This window comes from Canis lupus, chromosome 11 (genome assembly GCF_011100685.1).
Source record: "Canis lupus familiaris isolate Mischka breed German Shepherd chromosome 11, alternate assembly UU_Cfam_GSD_1.0, whole genome shotgun sequence".
Lineage (NCBI taxonomy): Eukaryota > Metazoa > Chordata > Mammalia > Carnivora > Canidae > Canis > Canis lupus.
In genome coordinates, this window is record NC_049232.1 from 68,822,564 (window position 1) to 68,850,102 (window position 27,539).

At 61.9% G+C, this 27,539-nt stretch overlaps 1 protein-coding gene across 4 annotated transcripts in view; it reads left to right on the forward strand.

Annotated features, from left to right (window-relative positions):
* Positions 1-151: 151 nt before the first annotated feature.
* Positions 152-27,539, forward strand: part of COL27A1 (collagen type XXVII alpha 1 chain) — a 135,127-nt gene continuing 107,739 nt past the window's right edge. For 2 of the 4 annotated variants that reach the window (XM_038553205.1, XM_038553206.1), the window contains exons 1-5: positions 184-262; positions 8,164-8,234; positions 11,296-13,028; positions 20,905-20,958; positions 25,132-25,185. In XM_038553205.1, the coding sequence (XP_038409133.1) occupies positions 207-262; positions 8,164-8,234; positions 11,296-13,028; positions 20,905-20,958; positions 25,132-25,185 (1,968 nt within the window). In that variant the 5' untranslated portion in view covers positions 184-206. Of the gene's footprint in view, positions 263-8,163; positions 8,235-11,295; positions 13,029-20,904; positions 20,959-25,131; positions 25,186-27,539 lie in introns of all 4 variants that reach the window. The other 2 variants (XR_005367185.1, XM_038553204.1) reach the window with 2 other exon arrangements.

Consider the following 27,539-nt stretch of genomic DNA (forward strand, 5'->3'; position numbering starts at 1 on the left):
CCGCGCCCGGAGCCCGCGCCGCAGCCCGAGCACGCAGAGCGGACCAAGCGCGAGCGCAGGCGGACCGGGCCGGCGGCGCAGCCCCGCGCGCCCATGCCCCTCCCGGTGCCGCTGCGCTCCGAGCGCCCGCGCCCCGTTTAGGGAAGGGGACCCCGCACCCCCGCCCCCGCGCCCGCGCCCGGGGCTGCGGGGACCCATGAATACAAATGCCGTTAGGCGCCCGAGGAAGGACCGACCGTCCAGCCTCGCAGCTAGGGACCCAGTAAGTGCCCGGGGCTCCTGGAGCTCTGGGGGTAGCGGGGCGTGTGCGTCAAGTCTCGCGCGTCCGGGGATGGGGGTGCACGTGTGGGGAGTGGGTGCGTGGGTGCACGCTCGCGGTGGGCACTAGCGGACAGCTGCGTGCAAGTGGGGGGTGCCCGGGCGCGCGCTCGTGTGCACTTGGAGGGTGTGTGCGGGTGTGTGCGGTGGGGGGCTGTGTGGACAGGCTAGTGTGCATTTGTGTGCGTGTAAGTACCAGTGTGCGTGCAGCTGCGTGTGTGGAGTCCGGGCTGCGTCGGGGTCCGGGAAGCCCAGGGTGTGTTTGTGCGCGTCCAGGAGGAGTTGCGTGGCCGAGCTTGCATGTGAGTGGGTGTGAGCGTGTGACTGAGTTTGGGGTAAGCGTGGACGTGCGTGGGAGTGTGTATGCACCGGCGAGCAGATTGTGAAGGTGGAGGTGGAGGTGGAGGTGGAGGTGGCCTCTAAGGCCCGGGCTGGGACTGGGGTTGTGGTTGTGCGAACTTGCTGGGCGCTCGCGCCTGGGTCAAGGTGTGCAGTGGCGCGCTCCCGCGGGGGACCGCAGGGGGTCTCGGTGGGCTCCCGAGGGTGTGTGGGTGGGTGTGCGGGTGGGGGGCGTTGAGCTCCCGACTCTTACCGAGCGGACAGAGAAGGGGAGAGTGTGACCAACACTCAGCAAGCCCACCCACTGGGTGCCCGGGGAAGTCTGTTCCGGGCGGGGGGGGGGGGGGGGCGCTCTGACCTGGGAGCAGGGCCGTGCATGTGTGTGTATGGGCGGTGGGACACTGGTCGTCGCTGGCGTGGGAGTCTAGCCACTGGGTGCCGGTCCTGGACCTGCCCGGGAACGGGGCTCCTCTCCCCGTAGGATGTGTCCCGTTTCCCCCTCCATCTCGGCCCCCATCTCGGGCCGCGGTGGTCCTGCGGGGCGGCCTCGGCCGCCTCCCTCCTCCCGGTGGATCTCGGTTTCCCCGCTGGCACTGGGGTGGGGGCGGGGGCGGGAGTCTCCGCGGGGCCGCGGGGGGCGGCCGGGGCTGTGCGCGCGGCCGCGGCCGGCAGGGGGCGGCGTGGGGCAGCGGAGGGCGGCCGGGCGCGGGGAGGGGAGAAGGTGGAGAGCCGCCGCGGGCCGAGACTTTAAATCGCCTTCATTTCCCCCAAATCCTTCCTTTTGCTCTCCTCCCCCAGGCCGGCGGGGAGGCCGCTTCCACCGCCCCGCGCGCTCCCTCGCCCGCCCCGCTCGGCCTCCGGGGGCCGCCAGCAGCCCGCCCGCAAAGTTGGGTCGTCTCGCCTGTTCTCGCCGCGTCTCCTTCCTCGTCGGTGGAGCAGGACGAGAGCGAGAGGCAGGGGCGAGCGCGGCGCCGGACGCCGGGGACCATGGGCCTGGCGCGGGCGCCCGCGGGGCCCCGGCCGCGCCGCCTGCCCGCTGGGGCGCCCCGGGGCGCGGGGCTGCGCGGGGGGCGCGGGGGCCGCGCGCTGTGAGCCGGCCTGGCGCGGCGGGGCGGGGGGCCGGCGGCCCCATGGGGCGCGCCCACACTTGCCCCCCGGGCTCGGGAGCATGAAGTAGGGGCCCGCCATGGGAGCGGGAGCGGCGCGGGGGGCCCGAGGCACGGCGGCGGCGGCGGAGGCGGCGGCGGCGGCGGCGGCGGCGCGCGGGGGGTGAGTACGAGCTCGGGGGCGCGCCCTCCCCGGCTTCCTGCGGCCCCGGCCCCGGCCCCGCCCCCCCGCCCCCCGCGGGCCCCCCGCGGCCACCGCGAGCTGCGCCCCCCGGCCCGGCGAGGCCCGGCGAACTGCCTGCCCTGCCCCGCTGGCCGGGCTCCGCGGTCGCGCGGGGCGCGGGGCGGGGGGCGCGGGGCGGGGGCCGAGCCCCGGTCGCGGCCGGGCGTGGGGGCGGGGGGCGCCCCGGGGACGCCGGTGCCCACGGGTCCCGGCTCGGAAGTCCGTCCGTGCGACTCTCCGCTGCCTCCAGCCCCGGGCTTCGGCTTCTGCCCGGTGCCCGCGTCTGTGTGGCTCTGCACGTCCCTGCTCCGGGGAGCCCGTCCGCTCGGGTCTGTGCGCCTCCGTGTGTCCCCGCGTCTCCGGGGCCGGGCCGGGCCGGGGCGGGGGGGGGCTCGGCGCCTGTCATTTTGCGCGTGTGAGAGAGAAAACGCGAGAGCCGGCGTGTCGGAGTAGAGAGGGCCCGAGGATCACCAGGCATTGCAGAGGCGGGGGGCGGGGGCGGCAGGGAACGTCCAAGGAGGGAGCGTGGCCCAGCCGGGACCCGGGAGCTGGTGGCCTGGTTGTAAAGGGCGAGCGAGTGCAGGAGCGAGGCACTGAGGGTGGGTGTGCGTGGGAGCGAGCAAGGATGGGAGCAGCCCTGGGGCCCTACGCGCTGTGGCTCCTGCTCGCTGCGGCTGCCCCAGCAGCACAGAACTTGCTCCCCGTCTCGCCTGCCCCCAGAATCCCAGGACATTCCCAAGAGGCTGGTCAGGGCGGTGGCTCCGCCCCCCCCCCATGCCCTGCCCCCTCTGAGCTGGAAGCAGGGGGATGATGCTCCCCCCCCCTTCCCATGTCTTGGAAAAAGCTGGCTGGCTGAGATTCACCACCCCCCCTCCACCACCACCACAACACACACACACACACACACACACACACACAGCACCAGTAAGTACACTGCTGACTCACTTTCTCCAGAAGACCCTGTGCCAAGGCAGATGCCAGCGGTTGGACAGAAAAGTGGTGCCAGGCGAGCACCCCATAGGGGGGCCCAAGCTCTGGGCAAATGGGCAGTCAAGCTGCATGGAGGCCCGGCCTCTGCTTTGCCCTGTCTCGCTGCCTCCCTCACCCCAGCAGCGCCCCAGACCCCCAGACACCCCAGACCCCATGCCCTCTGCTTCTGGCCTGCCTTCCGGCCTCGCTCTTCTCTGCCTCTCCCAGACCAGGTTCCGTGACACCATGGAGCACATCCCTGGCCTCTTCTCTCTTTCCCTTTCCTCCTTGTCCTTGAAGCACCTCCCTTCCTGTGAGCACAGCATGCCCTGCTGTCACTCAGGTCTCACTCACCTGGACAGTCATCAGCTCCTCGGGTGGGGTGCGCTGGGCGGGGGGCTGCCCTCCCCATGTAACCCACTCCCTGTCTCTGAGCACACTTTGCCTGTTACTCTGGTGGCATATTCTCACCGCCCCCACCTGTGTTCAGGGACCCTCTTGATACCCCACGATGCAGCCTGGTGCGCCGAAGTCCCGTATCCATCGTGGTGGACCGACCGCCTCTGGTGGGACGCTCACAGGCTCACACCAGTGGGCAGGTTGCAGGGCTCAGGGAGCACTGCGATCGGACGGCGTGAATCCCCACTGCCGCGCGAGCTTGGGCATGCCCCTTGCCGCTATGCTTCTCTTCTAGTTCTCGGCTGGCAAGGTTTAGTGAGGATTCATGCGGGACCTTGCTCGTAAAGAGCTTAGAATAGTGCCTGGCATGTAGTAAGTGCTCAATAAACGGCCACTGTTATTTATATTATTATTCACTTCTTCTTGAATGGATGTGTGAGTCAACTGGAAAATTCTGGGCTGTGTCCTGTCCAGACAGATGACCTGTCTGTGTTCCCATGGAAGAGGTATCAGGTGTGAAGAGAGGAGCCTGGGTGTGGCTGTCTGGGCACATGGTTGCCTGGCCGATCCGTGGAGGCAAGTGGGACAGGTCTGTCCCCCTTTGCTCTTCTGTGGTCCTCGGGCCCGGTGCCCGCTCGGCTTATCCTGTGAGCGCACGGCCAAGCCTGTGAGTCCACAGGGCTGCTTTCCTTGTGTGTGTGTGTGTGTGTGTTTTGTGTGCCCCGGGTCTCAGCTCTGAGCTCTCGGTGGATGTTCAAGTTGGTAGGGGTCTCTTAAGATCCCGTGTGTTCCCAGGTTACAAGGATGGAGGAAAAACCAAGCACAGCAGCTATAGGTTCCGACAGCCCTGGGGGTCCCGGAGTAGCCACCCTTGGTGTGCCGGCAGAGAGCCTTTTGCAGGGGTGGGAACACGGAGTTCTCCTCCTGGAGGGCTGTGCGGCCAGGCTGTGTCCCCAAGGTCGGGTCCCCTAGCGCGTAGCTGCCGTTTCAACTGCCTCCTGTCCACTCTGGCCCCTGGGCTGTGGTCTTCCCGACATCCTGCAACCCCGGGTTCACCGAGCCAAGGCCCACGAGTCAGTGGTGAAAACAGAAGTCAGGAAGAACAAAGCTCTGAGCCAGCGCAGGCACTAAACATTATTAGCAGTAGCCTAAACAGCGTTGGAACGGGAGCAAAAGAATCGGCAGGGCCTCCCTCCGGGAGCCAACTTTCCAGGCCTGGAGCTTACTTAGATGGCTTGTTGGCTCTCTCTGGGCTGCATCTCTGTTCCTGTTGGTAAAGGCCGGACTCTGGTCTCTGGCAAATATAGGAAGTCCCTGTGAGTCTCCAGTTTCTTCTCCATGAGAGACAAGTCGAGCGGAAGGGACCGTCTGCTGAGTAGTGGAGTCAGATGATGCGGGTCACTGCCGTGCTGTGTGGCTTTCGGCAGATCACGTCCCCTCTCTGGGCCTCCACAGCGAGGAGATGGGCCTCGAATCTGGCCTCCAGATGATCTCGGAGGACCTTCTCCCGCCGCATGTTGCCACTCTTGACTTTGGCGGCGCGTGAGTCGTGTGCACACGGAATTCAGGTCTGAGAGGTCGGTTGCATTTGTCCAGGTGAACGGGTGGAGGAGGGCCGATACTTCTGTAACAGGCCTTCAGGGCTCACATTGTCGAGTTGGAAACCATGGTGTTGGGCAGCTTCGTTGAAGAAGAGTCTGAGCCCATGGCTCCTGTGAGTCTTCTTTCTCCTGACCTTCAGGGCTTAAAAAATATGCCGCGCCCCCCCCCCCCCCCCCCCCAGTGTATCCTTGTTCTCTCCGGAGTGGTCGCCTTGGAAGAACTGCAGCCAGAAAAATCGACTAAGGACGTGTACGGTTCTTGCACCTTCTCTCCTCCATCCAGCCTCTATCAGCTTGGGAAGTGTCCTAGGTGGGGTGCTTGTGACATCACACTGTGGGATGCACAAGGTGTGAGGGCTCGTGCCTGGAAGGGGCTGGGAAGAGAGGATGGAAGGAAATGGCACCGGATTGAGGTCGTTGGAACCCTAGGAAGTGAGGGCCCGTCTCTTCCGAGGAAGTGCTCTCAGGAAAAATGAGCTCACTGGTCCTCTAGGTCTGGGGATGGCTGATGGACAGAAAACACTGTCGCTGTCTTCATTGCAGGACTTCTCAGAGCTTTTGTGCACCGTTAGTTGTTCAGTTGTGCTCTGGGAATCGCCAGGCCTGGGAGGCAGCTCTTCCCTTGGCGGCTCTGGCTCCGGTTTCCTGGAGGGCATACCTGGTGCACGTGGGAAAGAGTCCTGAAAAATTATGACCCCAGAGCCTCCCTAGGGTGACCTTGAGGAGGTACCTGCCCTCCCTAAGCCTCAGTTTTTGTCACATCACACAAAGCCTCCTGTCATTTCTTCTCAGGGCTGATGAGGCTGCCGTGGGCTTCCAGTGGGGCAGGTCATGCCAGAAGGGTCAGCCTCTGCTCTCCTCCTCGGGTAACAGCAGGGCAGCGGGGCGCTCTGACCTTTAGCCAGGGCTCACAGTGCGCTGGAGGCAAGGCCCATGGAGGCAGGGAGGCCTGGCCCTGTGAAGAAGGCATGTCCACAGCCCTGGCGGTAGGTTGGAGAGGATGAGGGGGAATTGAGGGTTATCCAGGAACCACCCTGGGACAAGTCAAAGGTAGGGAGGCTCTTGGGGAGAGGCTTTTCAAGTCCAGGTTCCTGCGCTACCAGGTACCGTGGGTTTCTTCTACAAAGATACCCTGCACGTTTGCAACACGCATGCCAGGTGCTGGGGGTACAAAAGTGAACAAAGACGTGGTTCCTACCTTTCAGGGATGTGTTCTAGAGGGGGAAATGGGAGACTAGGCGATGAGCACACGCAGGATACCCACTGTGGTGAGGTGCACGCAGTGGGGCTGTGGGAGGCGACTCTCAAGCTGGAAGCTAATGCATGTGCGGGGCCCCTGGCCGGGCAGAGGAGTGCTGTCAGGAGCACTTGGGAGCAGCATGTGCAAAGGCCCAGATGCTGGAGAAGGCTTTCAAGGTCTCACCGTCAGCATCTGAGCGCTATTGCCGCTCGTTTGCTGAAGATGCAATTGGACAGGGCTCAAAGAAAGGGAGTTCTGAGCTCCCGTATCAAGGGGCCCAGAGGAAAAGCAGTGATAGGGGGGCTAGTTCAGCCTTCAGGGGTCATCCAACATCCACTGTTTTTCCATTCCGTCCTCCTCACGCGCTCGTGAGGCCCGTTAACCTCATGGGCACAAAATGGCTGCAGCAGCAGCCGCGTATCCCTGCTCAGTAGCCTACAAAGGCTAGAAGACAACCTTCTCTCTGTGGCTTTGAAACACTTTCCCAGGGGCCCGAAGAAGAGGCATCTGTCACATCGTACTGGCCGTGTTTGGAGTTTGGGTCACACCTGCATGCCTACCTCCCCCCCATCCAACCATTTGCTTAGACTTACCCAGATTCATCCAGGATCCTCCCAGGTCCACGGCTCCCTGGACAAGAAGGGTGCGGGGAGCGGGGGGGGGGGCGGGGAGGCGGTGGCTGGGTGACCCCCAGCGTCTCCCATGGTGCCCAGTCAGGACTGCTCTTGATCACAGCCACGATTAAATTAGAGCAATCGCTATGGAATCAGAGGGCGTGAGCTGGTTTCCCAGGGCGCCGGGGAGCTGGGAAGATCGCGGGGCGCCAGCCCAGGATCCCGGCAGTCGGGTTTCCTGGATTACGTGATTCCCCAGGAGCGCACCGTCCTAGCTTTCCTCTTGCAACGGGATCCTGGGCCTGTGCGCCCCAGCCTCAGCCCGCACCCCCCGCCCGCGTCCCGGCCCCCGGCTTTGGCCACGTGCCGCCCTCCCCTCTGCCCGCGGGGGATCCGATGCCCCGGGTGGCTTCGGGTGTCGCCGGTGGCTGCTCCCACAGGAAGGTGAAATCGGATCGCTGCCTCTGCCCATCTTGGCAGGAGGCACGGGCAGAGCGTTAACCCTTGCGGGCCCCCGGGCTCGGGGCGGTGGTGGCTGCGTGCGGAGCGCTGCCCGCTGGCACCGGCCGAGGCCCTGACGCGCCCGAGCGCATCCTCACGCCGGCCTGAGACAGGGCGTGCGGGCCGCGCTGCGGAGCCCGAGGCAGCTCAGGGAGGCTGGGTGGCTCCTGCGGGGTCGCACGGCTGGTAGGAGCGGGGTCTGTCGGCCGGACACCGCCACCCGTCGCCCCCTCGTGTGCTCTGTTTCCTTTCCTCCCTTTTGCCACCAGCAGAAGCCAGGTAGGTGGCTTCTCAGTGCGCGCCGGTCCCGGTGACGCGGCCTCTGCCGTCCACCTCATGTCTAGGGAGGGAGACCTCGTCGCTTTTGTCCTTTGAGGATGTCAGTCGTCCAGGTGGCCCGGTCTGATCTTCCCGTGGACCTTTCAGACCTGGCTCTGCCGCCCTTTGGGGCTCAGGATCGTGAGGCCGTAGTACAGATGGGGAGACGGAGGCCCAGAGATGGGCAGGGGCTCCCCTCGCTGCCCAGAGCGGCAGATGTGAAGCTGGACCCCCGGTCTCCTGACGCCCGGGGCAGGGCTTCCCGCCCACTGTTTCCTGCCCTGTGACCTTGGCTTATCGATCTGGGAAAAGCAAGGTTGTACCTGTGCACGAGGTTGTGCCTGGAAACCTGGGAGCGTGGGCTACCCTGTGGGGTCCTAGAGCCTGCACCTCGCGTCTGCCTCCTGTGGGCGAGCTGGGCTGGGCTGGGGGGTGGGGGTACTGGGGCTGGGTGATTCCCTCCCAGCTCCGCAGCCAGATCCGGGCCCCAGTGTGGAAGCTGATGCTGCCTCTGCTTGTGTCTTCCCGTCTCCAGGGGGTTTCTCTTCACCTGGATCTTAGTCTCGTTTGCCTGTCACCTGGCCTCCACCCAAGGAGCTCCTGAAGGTAATCCTCTCTTCTCTTTGTGCAGGGGGGTGTGGGGGGTGGTGGTGGTGAGAGGGCTGGAGGGGGGGGGGGGAGGGACAAGGAAGGGCAGAAGAGACCTGAGAACTCAGGGCTAGGAGACAGCCATGCTCCTCATTGGAACTCAGTGCCTCAGTTTCCCTATCAGTAAACTGGGAGCCCATCATTGGCAAACTCCTCTCCAGGCTGGGAAGAATCACATTTGAAGTTTTGTAAGGGGCAGGGAGGGCTCCGTGCAGGAATGGGGGGGTGACCCCTCCCTTCCCACTGGTGGAGAGGCGCGGGGGTAGAATTGGAAGAAATCACGTTGGTTGGGCAAGCCTCAGCCCCGACTTGTCCAGTGGTTATGCCCACATGTGTTGAGAGGAGCCACAAAGGCCCCAGCTCCCTCCCCTTCCCGTGAGATCGTGCTCTTCCCCGCCATCCCCAAGGAGCCGGCCAGGGGGCCGAGCGGTGGGCTGGCTGCACAGCTGCCCCGCGAAACTGAAACCTCTCCCACATCTGTTTGTCAAGCGGCCACAAGGCCTCCTAAAATAGCGTCCCCTCCCCTCCTCCACACTCGCCCGTGTGCCGGCGCGGGCAGCCGGGCACTCCCAGAGCCCCTGTGGCCTGACCTGGCCGCCGGCAGGGATTGGGTCCCCGGGAGGGGAGGGCCATGCCCGGAAGAGACTCCTGCTGCCCGGCAACATTTTGTGCAAATGTCATATTTTCCAAGCTTGCTGTTTCCCCCACAAAGTAGGTGAACAGCTGTCCAGAGTCCTGAGTCAGGCAATGGGGGGCGGGGGGTGTTGGGGAGAGGCCGGAGCTGCACGGAGCCAGGTTTATGTAATAAAGGGATCTCGCTGCAGCCAGCTGGCAGGGTCCTTCCAGCTTGGCGCTGGGCTGCGTTCATTCCTCTGTCCCCTAGATCCTCGCCCCTGGATTCTGGATGTGTCTCCACCCCGCTTTCCAATTAGTCTGAGGGGCTCCAGCTGAGGACCGCATACTGTTAAGAACAGAGACCCTGGAGCCAGGCGGCCTGGGTGCAGGTCCCGGCTGTGCCTTTTATTATAGGCTGCGTGACCTTGGGTCAGTTACTATAGCGAACTGACCCTCTTCTGTAAAGGGGGGGATCACAAGCAGTATCTTCTTTGTAGATGATTGAGAGAATCAAGCGAGAGAGTACGCGTCAAGCCCGCGGCACGTAGTATGTGCTCAGTACATACTAGTGTTTATTTTTGTCGTTAATGATATTATTCACCTGAGCACTTGGGCAAGAACATGCTTCTCCATCCCCTGCAGGGCTCACAGTGGCCAGAGGCCATAAGATGACCGCCAGCTCCAGGTGTCAGAGTTTGGGGCTTGCCCCTGACCTGCAGACCGTCTCTGGGCTAGGCCTGGAGACTGGTTGGTATCCGCTTTGCAACCCAGCTTTGGAGAGGACAGTCAGGGAAGCCTCATCGGTGGTGCCTGGCCTGACCAGCTGGCATTTACCCCCGGCGAGTGCAAGCTGCCGTAGGCCACAGTGTGCGGGGACACTTAGTACAGGCCTGGGGTCCTCTGGGGGCTGGAAGTGGGAGAAAGGAGGGATTTGGAGTGAATGGAAGGCCTGCAGATCCCAGGCAGGAAGATGGGTCTTTAAGCCAAACCAGCCCAAAAAAGCAGCCTGCAACTCCAGGCTTTGTAGAACATCGTTAGCCCTTGGTGGTTGCCTTGAAGGTCTGGTTTCCTTTGTCTTACAGGCAGGGAAACTGAGGCCCAGGGGTCAGGAAGAGACTTGCCCAGAGGTGTCTGGGGGAGGATGATGAGGAGGGCCAGCAAGCCCCATGGTGTAGGCGGTCTTGGCTGCCTCGTTCTACTGCGGAGGGAACTGGGGCCCAGAGTGCAGACCCATAGGTGGCTTTGTCTGGCTCTAACGTCCGGCCTGGTGACTCCAGAGCCTGCTACGGTGCTCATTTTCTCCCAGCCCATCCGTCTGCCCATCCGTCTCACTGCTGAGGGCTGAGTGCTAAGTGCTAAGTGCCACATGCGGCCTGATGTACACCCCACGTGGCACACTCGGAGCCTAGGTGCTGGGCTCGAGGGTGGGGTGGGGAGCTGAGGAGCCCAGCCGGACCCCAGTTCCAGAGGCAGCCTCTCCATCCCGGGTCGGGGCTCTGGAGCTGGCTTCTGCAGACACTGGCAGCTCGGCCCGCTGAAGGAGTCGGATGACCCGGCGAGAGGCAAGGTCGGGAAGCCTTTCCATAAACACCCTGGAAGCCCTCCTTCGGCTCTGGCAAGCCCCATGGATGTAATTACTGGGCGGATGTGACCTGGCCAGGCCACAGTGGATGTCCAAGCGCCTCGCCAGAAGACAGAGGTTGAAGGGATGCCTCGATTGTTTCCTCTGCTCTGTCTGGAGCCACATGGGGAGAGGGAGAGTCATTGGACTTGTCCTCTTCCGTGCAGATAGCAGCCTCCCTGGTCTGCTCTGGCCACAGAGAGACCTAGGGGCTGGGGAGGGTCCCAAAGGTGGCGAAACCAGTCAGGCCCACTGGGTGTCCTTACCGAGCTCCTGTGACCCGTCCGCTCCTGTCACCCTGCTCCCTCAGTCGTGGGGCTGCTTCCTGGAGGCAATGGCCTTTGAGACAGAGAGAAGGAGGACACATGTTATGTTGGGCGGCCTGCATACTCTGTGCCAGCATCTGGTGACGGTCATTCTTTTGGGTACGAGCAGCTATCATTTAAAAAGGCTTATCTGGTGCCGGGCACTTGTTTTCAAGCACGTTAGCTCATCGACTCCTTGCGACAGCCTTGTGAGTTTGGGACTCCTGTTATCCCACTTAATAGATGAGGAAACCGAGGCACTGAAGTCACAAGTCAGCTGGGGAAGTCTGGCTCCGGGGTCTGTGCCTATAATGAGGACGTCCAGGGTCGTTCAGCCAGACAGGGGATTGGCTCGGAGTCTGCGCTCCCGGCCACGCTCGGGGCCCCAGGGAGCAGGGGGTGGGCTGTGCACCCGGAGGGCTCTGGGGCGGGAGCAGGCCCTGACCGTCCCCTCTCCCCCTCTGCCCTCCCTCTGCAGATGTGGATGTCCTCCAGCGGCTGGGCCTCAGCTGGACAAAGGCAGGGGGTGGCCGGAGCCCCCCGCCCCCGGGGGTCATTCCGTTCCAATCGGGCTTCATCTTTACGCAGCGGACCCGGCTCCAGGCCCCGACGGCCGCCGTCATTCCCGCCACCCTGGGCACGGAGCTGGCGCTGGTGCTGAGCCTCTGCTCCCACCGGGTGAACCATGCCTTCCTTTTTGCCGTCCGCAGCCGGAAGCACAAGCTGCAGCTGGGCCTGCAGTTCCTCCCCGGCAAGACGGTCCTCCACCTGGGGCCTCGGCGCTCTGTGGCCTTCGACCTCGACGTGCACGACGGGCGCTGGCATCACCTTGCCCTGGAGCTCCGGGGCCGCACCGCCACCCTGGTGACGGCGTGCGGGCAGCGCCGGGTGCCTGTCCCGCTGCCTTTCCACAAGGACCCGGCACTCGACCCCGAGGGCTCCTTCCTCTTCGGGAAGATGAACCCCCACGCGGTGCAGTTTGAAGGTGCCCTGTGCCAGTTCAGTATCTACCCCGTGACGCAGGTCGCTCCCGATTACTGTACCCACCTGAGAAAGCAGTGTGGACAGGCCGACATGTACCGGCCCCAGCTGGGACCCCTCCTTCCCCGAGACTCGGGCACAACCTTCACCTTCCAGACCGACCTTGCCCTGCGAGGCCTGGAGAACCTGACCACTGCCGCACCAACCCTGGGGTCACGGCCAGCAAGCAGGGACCCCCGGGGGACTGTGGTGCCTGCCGTGCCCGCCAAGCCCCTAAGGACCAGCACCGCAGACCCTCGCCAGCGAGCTGCAGCCGAGGGCTCAGCCCGCACCCCGCTGCCACCTGCCAAGCTGTCGGCCGGTGAAGCGCTTCCTCCCGTGCCCCCCACCTCTCCTGCCAGCATCACTGCACCTGTCCGGCCGTTGCGGAAAAGCACGGCCACCAAGATCCCCAAAAGTCGTCCGACCAGGCTTTCGGTCCCTTCTCCTTCTGTGATAGGCCCTGTCAAAAACCCCCACCCCACCCCGAAGGCAGCTCAGCCCTCCTTCACAAAGTCAGCCCCACCCACCAAGAAGCCAGTGCCCCCCACTTCCCACCCACTTCCTGCCAAAGCCTCCCGCCCCTCGGTGAAGCCGATCCAGAGGACCCCTGTCACGCCCAGACCTCCTCTACCCAGTGCTCGGCCCCTCCTTCTGGCCACTGGCTCCCCCAAAAAGCCTATTCTTCCGGTGGGCCAGACTGTGGCCAAGATGAGCAGTCATGCCAGTGAGCCAGTCCCTGCCCGCACCGGCACCCACCGGCCTCCCCAACCCACGATTTTGTCCCTGCCACCTGTCCCCCGTCCTGGCTCTTCCAGGATTGCTCCACCGGCCACCTTGATGCCTCCCACCCTTGCTCCTGGCTCAGCCCCCACCAGAAGCAAGAAACCCTCTGGATCAGAAGCCACAAAGAAAGCCAGACCCAAGAGCAACCCCCGGAAGCCCGTCCCCCTCAGACCTGGGAAGGCAGCCAGGGATGTCCCGTTGAATGATCCAACAACCAGGCCCAGCCCCAGACCGTCCCGGCCCAGCCGGCCGACCACCCCGGCCCCGGCCGTGGCCCCCGCGCGATTCCTGTCCTCCAGTGCCTGGCCAACGAGTCAGAGCTATTCATTCTTCCACCTGGCGGGCCCCACGCCTTTCCCGTTGCTGATGGGACCTCCAGGGCCCAAGGGAGACTGTGGTTTGCCGGTAAGACGGGTTGGGATGTGCATGTTGCTTGGAGCTCAAGGGGGTGGCAGGGGCAGTTAGGGCAAGTGGCGACTGCTGCCCAGGGCTGACCCAGGGAAGCGACCCAGAGCAGGGCGGTGCATCTGGGCAGGGCCTCCACCCGCATGCACGTCCTCTTGCTCGTGACCGCCCGCTCTGCTGTGATCCACGGGGCACTGGGGCAGCCCTGGGTTTGGTGGCCACCACCGGGTGAAGAGCACCCCTTGGGCTGGCGTTGGCCTGGGCCCCGGGTCATTGTTTGCTAACCCCGACTGTGAAGGTCAAGTGGCTTCAGGAAAACCACTAACTGACTGGCCCCGCGTCATGCAGTCTCCAGAGCTCGGCTCTCCCGAGTCCACCAGCTAGTCTGGGAGTTTTGGACAAAGGTCGCCCACGGGTAGTCCTGAACGTGTTTTGTTTGGCACACGCGGCATTGTTTAAAAATATTTAATAAGTTACTAACATTTTAAAAAGGTGAGAGATTTCTTATAAAAGGCCTGGTGACCAGCTTCTCTTGGAAGGGGAGAGATACAGTAGCCCGTGGCCTGCGGCCCGGTCAGAGCTGCCCTTTCAGACGGGACCCCACGTCTCCCGATCGGGTCTCCCCACCCAGTCCTTTCCCCCGTTTATTTTACTGCCTGGCTCCTCTAGACGTTGGAGTTGTGGCCTCTGTTAGGGATTTGGGGTGAGGAGGGTCAGAGTGGGCCTGGACAGTCAAGGGAAGGAGAAAGAACATTCCACGTGCAGGAGATGTTCTCAGGGCCGGGGCCTCCAGCATGCCTGGGACTGTCTCCAGGGGCAACGACCTTTTCTGCAGCTGGAGGCCAATTCAACCGGGGCTGGGAGGGGATGGAGGGGATGGAGGGGACGGAGTTTCCAGAAAGCTCAGGCCTCAGCTCCGTTCTCCTGCCTTGGAGATGACCACCGTGCGGTTTTTCTCCTCCCCGAGGGCGGGTTTTCCACCAGGCTCCGTGTTTGAGGTTAGGCTCCCCTACAATGTGGAGACGGTGGCAGATGCTGGGAATTCCCAGGCCTTACAAACACACTTAATGAGTTTTAATAATCATTAGGAATAATATTTATTCAGCCTGTCTCCAGGGGGACTGAGAGCCCGTTTTTATTATAACCATATTGTAGAACTTATGGAAATTGTATGCATTGCTTTGCAATTATGTCAACGCTCTGCTCGAGTCCTGTGCTGTGAGATTGTCAGGGCAGGAAGTTGGGAGCAAGGAAAAGAAGGACCCCTTCTCATCACCCCTCCATGCTGCCCGGCTTGACTCAGGCACCAGGTGCCTTTGAGCCCTGACAGCTCAGCTTCCCAAGCTGTGTGGATGCTGGGCTCACTGGCCATGAGGTCGAAAGGGGGTGAATTGTTTCCCCCCCACCCTGCCCCCAAGAGAAGGTGTGAGGGTCAGGGTCTCCACCCCATCGAGTGGAGGTGAACCCCTCCTCCCAAGGCTGTGTGTGGGGTGGAGAGACGACAGCCGTGTCCAAGCCGGCACAACTGGAGCAGGAGTGGTAGACAATCTGCCTTTGGGTCTGGAGGAGGCCCAGGCCATGTGCGTTCCCCTTGGGGTTTGGCGATGTGGGTCGGCAGGGGTGAGGCCTCACTCCAAATCTCCTTCTTGAGCTTCTCTATGATCAAAGAATGTGCTGGAGTCAACCTGTTTGGTAGATGGGTGCTTAGGGGTCATTCCATTCAACCCTCCTTGCTGGGCAGGTGAGGAGCCTGGGACAGTGCCCAGAAAGGGCCAAGACTTGCCCAAGGGCACACACAGCATGTAGGAGGCAGAGGTAAGGTTTATGCCCCAACTCCAGATGCCAAGACCAGCACATTCCATCCCACTCCCCAGAGCGTCCACTCTGAGACCCTAAGGCTCAGGGCCAGGAGGCTGGGGGCCTCACAGATGTGGCAGGGCCTGTCCATGGCCTCAGAGGAACGTCTCAATGTCTGAAGAATCTGTTGTTTCCGTACCCACCACGTGTATGAGTCCCATGAGTGGTACCTTCCTTTAGGACCTCCCAGGACCTGGTTCAGGAGGGCAGGGTGTGTATGCTGACCCCTGCTTGACAGATGAGGGGACACTGGTTAGAGGGACAAAAGACTTGGCCACGGGCATGCAGCATATTCTTGCAGGGACTGGGGTAGGATTCTGGGTCCCTGACTTCCAGAGAGGCCACTGGCTCTTCTCGTTCCTCCAACCCTGAAGGGCCGAGGGCAAGAGGGACGATGTCAGTCTGCTCCAGTGGTGTCCTCCCTCGTGCCCACCCTGTCCCCTAATCCCACCCTCCCTCAGCTTGGAGCTTAGCCTCACTCCAATAGGAACCCAGAAAACTTTGAGAAGCTTCCTCCGGCCCACTGTGTGGCAGGTGACAAACTGGTCATTTGGATTTCAGAAGTCACATGATTGAAGTGGTGCCTCTCAGCGCAGTGGCAAGGGCTCCTGCTCTTCCCGGGCCCTCTTAATTTGCCTCCGATCCCCATATACATTTAGGATCTGGTCCCAGCAGAGCAGGAGCCGTGCTGCCCCCGGGCAGGGGCCTTCACTGTCCCCCGTCTGGGGACCTGCAGACCTGGGTTCCAGTTCTGACCCCACCCCTTACTAGCTTCATGGCCCTGAGCCACGCTAAGCCTTGGTTCTGCAGAATGTAAGTTAAGAATAGCTCCCATCTCCCGAGAGGCAGCGAGTTGGGTGATCTCCAGGGCCCCTCGGAGATCTGTTTTGGCCGGGTAACTTTGGGGAACTTCTTTCCTCTCCCTAGGGGCTGCCTCCCCTCTCTGGGGCTGTGGGACCTTTCAGAGCCAGAGAAGGGTGCCGTGGCTGGGTCTGAGGGGTTCCTCATGGGTCCGAGGGGCACGAGATGGGCGGGCGGAGGCGGAGACAGCTCGGGCAGGGCCTGCCAGCAGTTGTAGCCGCAGAGTGAGGGAGCTCTGTGGGAGCCCCAGCAGCGGGGTGGCAGGGTGGGGGGGGAGCATGGAAAAGCTGAGCTGGGCCCTGGGTGAGAAGGGGCGGGGAGGCTGCGGCTCACAGACTGCACAGAAGCTGCACAGAAGCCCCACGCCTGGGAGGAGGCGAGTCAAGGCCTTTTTATTCATGATCAGGCCGCTGGCATTTGCACTCGCTTGCACTTTTTTGCAAGCGTCACCTCAGGAAGACCCGGATGAGGGCCTGGCCTGCCGCAGATGCTCCATGCCTATCTGCGAGACGAACGAAGGAATGTGATCTTTACAGAAAAAAAAAGGTTGTCTTGACTCCCAGGCCAAGCTCCTTGAGGTTGCACAGATCTCTGCTGCTGGCGGGTCACGAGGCCGTGGGGAGGGTAACAGCTCACAGACTTTGGGTTTGGAGGGACCTGGGTTTGAACCACTCCCGTATCCAGCCAGCCTTTCATCCTTTCCCGCAAACGTGCATGGAGTACCTTCTAGGTTCCAGGTGCTGCGTGACCTTTGGCAAGTCACTTAACCTCTCTGAGCCTCTTTCTGCCTTTGTGAGACAGGCATAGGGTCCTACCTACCTTTCCAGAGTTGTTGTGCAGATTGAGATGAGGGAAGCTGGTCCCAGTGGTTTGCTGGGACTATTGATTCATGTGCCGATGGTTGAGATGGGGGAATTGTTGCACGAAGAGCACTGGGAGTGTCTGGACCCAGGAGGGCCTTCACGCTATTGGTGGTTTGGAATTGGGGCTACGTCTTGAGAAGTTCATCCCTTACCCTAGTTCTCCTCTAGAACCCAGGAGAAGGGGTGGGGGCGGTGTTTTGCTTTGTCCCTGGCGTACTGTCTTTGAGCTCCGACCACGTGCTGGGCTCTGGGCTAAGCCCTTTGCGTGCTGCGTCCTGCAGCTCCGGGTGGGAGCCAGGTACTTGAGGAGAGTTCAGGGAAGGGGCTATTTACAGAGGTGCGGACGGCATCAAAGGAGCCGGCAGTGGCCACAATGCACACAGGTCTGACCTGAAGGTACAAGGGGAGGGAAACTGGGACCAGAACCCAGGGAGAGTTAAAGTGGGAACAGCAGGAGCCGGGGGCTGCGGTGGGACTGCAGGGGGGACTGCAGCCCGCCTGGAGAGAAAGCCCCTGCCCACTCCCTCTTTCCCACTTGTCCGTCTCTTGCTGGGACCTCCCATTGGCCAGACCCAGCGAGGAGCAGAGAGCAAGAGAGCGTGAGGCTGCAGCCTGTAGGCGGGTTCCCAGGGCACACGATCTCCGGGGGGCAAGTGGAGGATAGCCAGCAGCCAGCACCCTCACACGTTCTCTTGGAAGCTGGGTGTGAGAGCCCCGTTTTCCAGCTGGACAAACTGAGGCCTGGAGGTGCAGGGAGATGAAATAACCTGTGCAGGCCACACGGAGAAGCCCTGGCCCCCGAGGCCCTTCCCGAGACTGGGCCAAAGGGCCCGGAACCCTGAGCACTATCCTTGGGATGAACTGGGGATGGGGGCTGCGTAGATGGTCAGAAATGGGAAGGCCCTTCGAGGTCCCCTGCCTCTCCCCGTCGAGCCACAGGCACTGAGCAGAGGCCCAGGGATGGAAAGTCCTGGCACAGGGACACGGGCAGGTAGCAGCACACGCGGGCCCGGCCTCGGGTCTCCTGGATCCTAGGCCCGTGGAACGTCCCCGCTGGCTGCCAAGGGCCGTGCCCGCCAGCACTTGCTGCTTCCTGCGGGGCTTGGCAGGCCGGCTGTGCGGCTGGACACAAGGGTGGACTTGTTCCTGCGGGCTGGGGTTCCCCGAGGTCTGGCTGTCGCCGGCCAGGACCCTCAGGGGAAACCCAGAGCCCCGGCCTGCTTGTTTCCATGGCTCTGTTTGTGTGAGCCCCGAGCCCTGGCCTCACGCACCTCTCCCCCCCCCGAACCCCCCCCAGCAGGCCTGTGGCCCCCGTTCCCCTCCCCTCCCCTCCCCCTGCTCTGGGCCCTCTCAGAGGCCCCGTTGTTTGCAGCGTGGAGTGGAAAATCCCACCCCGGCCCTCGTGAATCATCCCAGAGTCACCCGCTCAGGCTTCAGGCCCTGGAAAGAAATGGCAACGTTTTTCCACTGCGTGGAGAACAGGCAGGGTCTCGGCTCAGGCGAGAGGGGGCAGGGGGCGCCCACCCTCGCCTGCCCGCGAACAAAGTAGGTACTGAGCGGGGAAGAGCTGGGCCCAGGGCTGCAGCCGGGCAGCTGGGGAGCCCCGGCCCCCCGGGTGGGCAGAGGAGAGCCTGGCCGGGCCTGCCGCTGGGGGCCGGGCTGCGAACTGACATCACCAGGCCGGGCCGCGGGTCCCAACTGGCACTTGGAGTCTGCTCTGCAGATGTTGTGGGTGAGGTCAGACTCCCAGCCTGGATGCCCCTGTTTCTGGGGCAGAAGGACTGCCAAGAGGGAGTGTCCAGGCCTCCACGGCAGCTGCCCGACCGGGGTCCCCCAGGGAGCCCTGCCTCATGGAGCCTGTCCCTCCCTGGAGCTGAGCGTGAGGCAGGCCTTGGCCTTCTTCTCTGTGAGATGGGCATGCACGGTCTCCTCCTTTCCTCTCCTGCCCAGGGACTGGAGAAGAAGTCACCACCACCCTGCAAGTCAGGAAGGCCCGGTGTTGGGAAGGCTCCAGGATGCTCATTCCTCAGATGCCTCCCCGGGGGCGTGGGGGTGGGGTGGAGAGCTTTAGCCAGGGTTGCACACCTCGTCAGGACCTACGTAGCCCCGGGGAGGAGGACGCCTCAGAAGTCCTGGGTTGAGTCCTGGTTCTCCCTGCTAGCTGTGTGGCCTGGGGCAAGTCACTCTGCGGCTCCGAGGCGCTTTTAGGTTTCTCACCGAGGCGCTTTTAGGTTTCTCACGGATGAAAAGGGCTCATGATGGTAGTGGTACCCACAGTAATGCTTAGCCCCGAGCCCCTGCATTTCCCTTTAGTTCTGGGTCACCTGGAAGAACAGGTCCAGGGAGGGCCTTCCGGAAAGGGAAACCTTTGCTCCTCCTGAAAAACAGATGCCGAGGAGGGTGGATTTAAAATTTTGCGCTGGGGAGATTCCAGGAGCTTGCTTCACAGAAACAACAGCTAACTTTTGGGGCATTAACTGTGTGCCAGGCCCGGGATTAGCACTTTTTACAGATTATCTGTCAGCGAGGGGCCGTCATGTCCTCGTTTTACCCTTGAGAGAGGGAAGGCCGCCCAGTGTGCACCCGGGTCCCCCGCACTCCACGGCGCCCTGGGGAGGAGCGGGGAGGAGCCTGGCCCCGAATCCCCAACCTGCGGGACCAGAGGGCCGAGTACGAACATCCACCCGGCCCCCGCCTGCCACCCCCGGGCTCTGGGTGGAGGGAAGACAGCTGCCAGTTTGGCCCGAGGTCCCTGGAGGCTCGGAGGTGTCTGGGACTTGCCTGAGGGCACGCAGCCCCCCTGCCTGCAGCCCGGCTCTCTCCAGTGCCCCCGGGGCCTCGGCGCCTATATCTGCCTGTCTGGATCTCTCTTCTGATTTTTGTTCATGGACGAGCAAGCACGTGGTGTTCACAGGCCAGAACTGTGAACCAGGGCTGCCCAGCGTGAGATCTGGATTAATTACCAGCCAAACCGTACTGGGTTTTCAACACTGATTTTTAACTCCGGGCAGGAAACCTGGAATCTCGTTGATGGTTATTTGAAACAAATGAATTCCCCAGGCCTCACACATCCTCGAAAGCCAGGCTTCCTTCGAAGGCTCCCGTGTCCAGTTCTTCACGTCGCGCGCTTCGTTAAGCCGCGTGTAGCCCCGCGGGGTGGCCGGGGCCGCGGCGGGGGGGCCCACGGTGGAGGGGCGCGGTGGGCGCTCGGCCCAGGGGCCTGCACAGAGGGCCCGGCTGTCAGGTGGCAAAACTGGGATTTTGAACGAGGGTCAGCCCCCTCCGTTTAGGAAGTCCGGCTTGGCTGCCGTCGCTTGCGTGCGTGCGGCAGGGTTCGGCCTTTCTCTTGTGGGAAATAGGGAGCCACTGAGTGGTGTAGCGCAGGGGGGAGGATGAACCAGGCTGCGTGGAGGCGGAGAGGAGAGGAGAGAGGCTGCAGGTGGGGAGAGCAGTGAGGGGGCTGCTGCAGGTTCTCAGGGGGCAGCGATGAAGGTTGGGCCAGGCTGTGACCACCGGGAGAGCGGGAACATCTGAGTGACAATTATATCCCAGTCGCTGTGTTAAATGGTTACCGCCTCTCATTTCGTCCTTGTGACAATCCCGTGAAGAGGGTATGACTTCCCCCGTTTGGTAGGCACAGGCTGGCTAAGGACCTTGCCCAAGCCCCGCCGGCAAGTGGCAGCACGGGGTCTGGCCCCGGGCCTGTCTGTGCAAAGCCTTTGCCCACGCCCTCCCCGTATGCTGCGCTGCCTCCCCGCGGCCCCAGGATGCTTGGTGTGACCTTGGACAGGTCCCTTCTCGGCTCTGAGGCTGCAGAGAACTTGGCTGAGCTCTGAGATCTCTTTCTGTCTTATCTCATCAAACATTTACCTGAACCCTGTGGGGGGAGAGAGAGAGAGAGAGATTAGTTGCTTTGAGGAGACCATGGTCTAGTGGGAGACCCAGGCTTCTGGGCAGACAGTCCCCCCAGATAATACAGGAGCCTTGAAAATAGAGAGGACGAGGGGACTTGACTCAACCTGGGGGAGGGAGCGGGGAAGGCTGCCCTTAGGAGGTGGCACCCTGGGTAAGTTAGCTGAGTAATAAAAGATGAAAACTTCAAAGACCAAGAAGCAGGGGCTGCACAGGACTGAGAGCCCCAAAGAGCATGATTTCCTTGGGCAGGGACCTCAGAGGACCCCTCTTCTCAGCCATGGAGGGTCCATGCCCAGCTGGACAGGCTTGTTGAATGACTGCTTGGACCCATTCTCTGCTGCCACTTGGCACTGACTCTGTCTTCTTGCTTTTTCCTTCAGGGTCCCCCTGGGCTGCCTGGGCTCCCTGGACCCCCTGGAGCACGGGGGCCGCGGGTAAGTGACCACACACTGTCCTTTGGAGCCCTGGCTGGCTCTTTGGCCTGTATCCCACTGCCCCTGAAGTTCAGCCTCGCTGTGTGTCCTCACGCTGTCCCCTGCCCCTCACGGGCGCCCACTTTCCGCTTCATGCGTGGAGTGTACTTAGGGCTCTGAGGGGGCTCTGCATGGACGGGCACAGCATGGGAGGAGAGCAACCATCCCTTACAGGGTCTCAGGTGTCCGTTGCGGGTACCAGCCCGGCAGCCTGGAGTGGAGAAGGGGTTTCTGCAGACCACGTCCCCTGAGCTGATGCTCCTCAGCGTTTGTACAGGATAAAAAAAAAAAAAAAAAAAAAAAAAAGCTGGCTTAGCAGGACACGACCCTTGTATCCATCTTCCCATCTCTGCAGATCTCTGCAGGGCCACCCTGGGGTGGGGATGCCGACACGGGCAAGGGAGGGGGTGAGCTCCCCATGCTGAGAGGGTTGATCAGAGGCGGGAGGATGGCTTCGCAGGCCCGCAGCGGCTGAGATGGTCTGGCCTGACCGTGGTGTGAAAAGTAACTCCTCTGTGTGATGCCTCGCACGGCACCTCGTGCTGCCTTGTTTGAGCCCCTCTTTCCCGGGACCCCCGTGGGCCAGGATAATCACTCTCGTTTTAGGGAGGTGGAAACCGAGTATGTAGGAAATGGAAGAGCCAGGATGGGAACCGAGGCTCTTAACCGTATGCCGGCACCCTTGGGGGTCCTCTTGGAGAAAAATCTGTCCTTTTCCTAAGAGGGCTCAGACCCATGACGCCTGGCACCTGTGCCCAGGCTGAATCAGCCTTTCCCACGCTGGGTGCCTGGCAAGGCTCTGGCAGAGACAGCTGCCTGGGGCATATTTTTAGCTCGGAGCCCAGCGGATGGTTCTGGTTATGCAATTACTCCAGGCCTGGCCCTGTGCTCTCTGGGCCCAGGGCTCTGGAATCTGCTCTCTGAAGCGGCATTTCCTCCTGGCTCCAGAGTCTCCATGGAGCACATACCCGGAGCTGGGGACCACAGAGGTACCAGGGATCCTGCTGGCCACAGGACCTTGCAGCCTGGGACCAGGATGAGGCCCTTTGACTCAGCAGGCAGCTTGCCCATCCAGACTCCTCCCTCCATCTCTGCACCTTTGCTCAGGCTGTCCTCTTGACCTGACCTGGCCTGCCCTTCTTTGCAAGCTCCTCCTCCATCCCCTGCTGAGATCAAATGCCACCTCGTTTTCTAATGACCACCCCCCCCCCCCCCACCGAGTTCCTGCAGCCGTTTATCTGCTTCTCTGAATGGTTGGTGTGGATCACTTTCCAAAAGCTCACGCGGGCCGCTGCACTCTGTGGGCCAAGCTGCCTATGCATGATCTCATCCCACCTGCCCAGCCATCCCCAGAAATAGGTTAAAACGTTGTCCCCATTTTACAGGCAAGGAAACTGAGGCTCCGAAAGGTTTGGTTATTTTGGACAAAGTCAACCAGAGAGTGAATGCTGGAGCTAGGGTTGAACCCAGACAGTCTGACCCCCAGAACCTATGTTCTTAACCATCGATTATGCTGGTTTTTCTCTCTACCTGAATGAGCCCAGAGCCAAGCCCTGTTTCTTTCTCGTTCTCACCTGATACCTAACAGGTGCCAGGCAAATGGCTGCTGAAGAGTTCTGGTCTGGGAGTTAACAACATTCCACTCCGCCCCAGAAGCTGTGTGATCTTAGGCAAATCCCTTCCCTCCCTGGGCCTCAGTTTCCCATCTGTAAAGCATGGGGTCCGCCCAGGATTTCCCAAGGCATTTCCTTGGAAATATAGTTCCAAGGTTCCTCCCAGCTCTGAAATTCCATGAGTGAGGGAATGACTCTCCTGACATCCTTCTCAGGCTTGCTGTGTGCTCCTCTCCCCCCACCCCCACCGCCACCCCCGCCATCATCCTGTTTCTAGGCTGGAAATTCCATAGATCATAAAATTCCAGAGATAGTAGAATGCGAAGAGTAGACCATCCCAGCTCCTCTCTGCACGAATGATGGCTCTGGGGCTCGGGGAGTGACGGGGCCTTACCTGAGGTCACCCAAAGCTCAGTGGCGTGCCCCTTCCCACCTCCACATACTTCCCCAGCCCGTGCAAGGATGATGGGGAATCCCTGGGCCCTCCCCTTACCCGGCTTTCTGGGCTGCAGCATTCATAGAATTGGTCTGCTTGGCTCACAGTCAACTATGTGCTCCGTCTCTTTGCAAGGCAATGGCCGGGGAGAGGTGGGGAGGGGGGCGGGGAAGCAGGAAGCCCCCACTTTCACACGCTGCAGCTCCGGGAGCCAAGCGCTCCAGCCTGCCATCTTTGGGGACCCAACTGGGGAGAAGCAGCCACCCTTGGCCGCCCACAGCCCATGCCTGTTTCTGGAGTGCTGGTCAGGGGCCCCTCCTCAAACACGCCCACCCAATTTACGACCAATTCAGGGGTGAGCTCTGAGGTGAGACCCCAGGAGCCTGGGCTGGGGTGAGCATCTGAGGTCTTCCAGATTCCTAGGACCACCAGGGTCCCAGTTACTCATAGGACTGTTGAGGAGAGTGAGGCTGGGGAAGGGGGGCTGCTCACAGCTGGTCCCAGGTCTTGACGCTTCCAGGTTCACATCCGTGTGCCGGGAGACCGTGTTTGGTGGAACCCTGGAGAGGGCCGGGGAGCGGGTTCCTTTAGAGGGAGGGCCACCAGTGACACCGTTATCAATCCCCCAGGCCCAGTGAGCTTCTGAACCCTGTTCCTTTTCGACGTGTTTGGAGAAGGGGAGGGTCCCTGTTCAGGCATAGAGAAGAGGGAGGCGCCTGGGTTGGAATGTGACAGGCTGCAGCTGGAAAGTTGGCCTCCGAGAGGGAGGAAGGAAGCAAGTTCATACAGAGCTAGCCAGATGAGTCAAGAGGGGCCAGGGACGAGGGCAGTGTGTCTAGAAGCTGCTGTGGTGGGGCACCACTGGGCTCCTCGGGGTGCCTCTCCCCGCCCCCCGTGCCCCAGAGTATTCCTGCTGGACAAAGACTCTTAGGAATTACCCGTCTCTTAGGGCTCTGTTTGTATTACTGGCTGCAAGACTCTAACCCAGGGCCCTTGCTGGGGAAAGTGGACATAACAGGCTCCAGCTGTTCTACAGCAGGAAGATAGGACCTGGGAAAATCGAGTGCCATGAATAAGCCCCGGACCTGAAGCCAACAGGCCTGGGTCCCAGCCTTCGCTTGGCCACCTCTCTGCTGTGTGACTTGGCCAAGACTCTTGGACTCTCTGAGCCAGGTCCTCCTAGCTGCTCCAAGGCCCCTGGAGGGCTCGTAAGCTCAGAGCTTGTAGGAACCTAAGGGAGAGCTCTCTGGCTGGGCTGGGGCCCTTGTTCAGAAGACGCCAAGTACGCCCTTCACTGGGCTCTCCACTCCAAAGGGTCACAGCACAGTCCAGTTGGAGTCGAAAGGGAGCGGTTCCTTTAGGCAGAAGTCTTAGGAGGATGCCCTGGGAGGAGGTGGCACTTGAGCCAGACCTCGAAGGACAGGAGGGGTGTCAGCTGGAGGGGATGGTTGGGAAAGGCACGCCAGATGTTGGGAATGGCACAGGTGAAAGTGGTGAGGCACGGGGGACGGAACCTTTGAGCGGAAACAGAATTTGTCAAGGAAGGTTGCATCTGACATAACTCCATGTGGCCCACGGGGTTACAGATCTGACCTTCAATTTAAAAAATCAAGAAGTCCTATGGCTTTGTAGTATCTTTATAGTATCCTCAGGGAACCAGCCTGGGAAGGGCTGCTGGGCCAGGGGGAGAGAGCGGGGAGGCTGTAAAGTAAAATTCAGAGGTTGAGAGCTTGTGTTTCAAAGTCACACATCTGAGGTTGACCTCCAGCTCTGCCCCTTAGCAGCTGGGTGGCCTGAGAAAGCTCTCGCCCTCTCTGAGTGCGGGCTTTTCATCTTCAAAATTGGAAGAATGGCAGGCAGTCCCCACCTCGTGGGTTAGTTGGATAAAACGAGGTCATGCACGGAAAGTGTTCAGAGCAGGGCCAGGCATCAAGGGGTCCCCTCTGGAGGTGGGCCGCCGTGGCCGTCCTGCTGAGACTCGGCTAGGCGAGCAGGCCAGCAGGTGGAAGGAACCTGCTGGGCATCGCTGTGGGAAGGGGAATGACCCCCATTTTCCCTTACCTCTTCATTTCTTTTCCCTTTCAGGGTCCTCCTGGGCCTTATGGAAACCCAGGCCTCCCTGGCCCTCCCGGAGCCAAGGTGAGTATTTGCTGTGGGGTCTGGAGGTAGGGCCATGGAGTAGGGGCTAGGCTGGGGCTATGTTTGGGGTGCTTCCTAGGGGCTCCTGGTGAGAGGCCCTCGGTGCCATTGACACTCCCTGAGCGCCTTCCAAGAGCCAGGCTTGTGACACAGTGAGGACTCGAGAGTGGAGCTTCTGGTTGCAGAAGCTGGTTGTAGGGAATTAGAGAGAGAAGGGCAGTTGGAACCCAGAACCCTCAAAGGAGAGGAGGAACAAGGGTCATTTGCTGCTAAGTAGGGAAGGCCTTGAATGTCAGACTAGGGATAGAGATTTTCCTGGGTCTTAAGCCTTAACCCTGGGAGGCATGTCATCTTTTGAGCTGGGGAGGGACGTGGTCATGTTTGGAAACAGTCACTGGATGTCGTGTGCACGTGGACTGGAGGCGGGGACCAGAGCAGAGGCAGGGAGGCCCCGGGGTGGTACCGGGGAGGGATGAGGCCAGCCCAGCCAGCTGAGGGGTGTGGGAGGAGGGGCAGGAGGGAAGCGGCTGCATTCACGGTGCAGAGGGGAAGTAGGGAGATAAGAGACCAGTGACACCCTGGTGTTAGCCTCGGTGACCCAACCGAGGAGCCCCGGAGGAGGAAGGCGAGGATGCTCATTTGTGAACCGGGAAACCTGGAGCCCCGCCAGGTGGAGACAATTCATGGGCAGACATTCTGACACTGCAGAGTGCTGAGGAGCCAGAGATGAGGCCCGGGGTGGGGGGGGGAGGAGACGACAGCGCAGAGATGCCACCTGCCCCAGGGAGCCTTCCTGGGGTGCTCCAGGTAACTTTAAGATGAGACCACAGAGGCCAGAGTGAGCGGTGCTCCGATGCCTGCTGGGAACTCCGTCCCCGGGGTGCCCCTGTGTGCCCAGAGCTCCGGCAGCGAACAGGGCTCTCCAGGGCCGCGCTCCGAGCAGCCGCAGGGCCGGCAGCACTGAGGCCATGGGGAGAGGTCTCCAGGGGTGGCTGGGGGAGCAGGAGCAGGGAAAGGGGCTGTAGGGCCAGGGAAGCCAGGAGTGCCGGGACTGGGCCGAAGGAGCGGGAAGCAGGCCCCGGAGGGCAGAGGGGCTCCTGGTTAGGACGCTGCCCGGTGCAGCCTGCCCTCTGTGGGTAACCAGGGTGGCCAGGTCCAAGGTCATTCTTTGCTAAGCCCGTGGTGCAGATTGAGCGGCTTAAGGAAAGCCGTTAACTGACTGGTCGCACCGCCCCCAAAGGCCAGCCGTGGCGCCCACCAGCTCGTCTGGGAGTGCGGCACACACGGCCGGGGCTGGGCCCGGGGCCTTCCTTGCAAAGCCAGCCCAGAGGCCTCGGGTGCCCAGTGGCCAAGCCGCTGCCCGGAAGTGCTGTGGTTTTAACAAGGCGACTAGTGCAGCGTTTGAAGGCATGGCCGTCCTCCTGGAAGCCACCCTATATTGGGCCTTCCTGGGGGCCTGTGCACTCTGCATGCGCTTTATGTGGCTTGTCTTCATTCGATCCCCACAAAGCCCTAAAGGGATGGGCTGTGCCCGTATACGGATGGGGCACTAAGGCTCAGGCGCGTTAGGACACTGTCCAGGAGACGGCCCCAGGATCCGCCCCCGTGGGCCCGGCGGAGAGGCAGCCCCCCGGAGACTTCCGCTCTGCATAGGCCTCAGGCCTCCCGGGCCATGGGCTGCATCACCATGCCGAGGACCCACAGCTGTTGGGAATTGTCAGGTCTGTCCGGGAACACGCCTTTCTTGGTCGGCTCTGGGACTGGCCGGTCCTTCCCGCTCCCTCCCATTCTTTTCCACTCCTCCCAGCTTCCAGATTGATCCCTTGCTTCTGTGGCAGCAGATGGTCCATTGGCTTCTGCCCCGGTCCATGCCGGCCCCACGTTGCAGGGCCCCGGCCCCAGGCCCACGGCAGCCCCGGTCTGGCCCGCAGCCTCCTCCCATCCTGCCAACAGATGTGCTGAGGCAGGACGGGGGCCCCTTAGCTGCTTCTCCTTCCATCTTGAGAAGCAGCTCTCTCTGGGTGTGGGGAGCGAGGCTTGTACCTAGTAGGTGACTCCTCTTCCTGCCACATGTAGCAGGGACGTGTAGACTCGTGCTCTCCTGGGCAGGACTCCAGCCCGCTTCTGGGTATCACAGATAAGGTGTGGGCTCCAAAAAATACACTGGAACGGGAGCCTGCTTCTTCCATTCGTGTTTGCATAAAACTCCAAGGGGGAAAAGTCATGCCTGACACCTGGCCTGCAGCCCAGGGGTGAGCAGTGGCCCTAGGACAGGCCGGCTGGGTCCTGGGCTGCCCTTGATCTGTGGCATCGCCCGGGACAAGGTTAAAACAGAGACTCTCCCTGGATGGAAT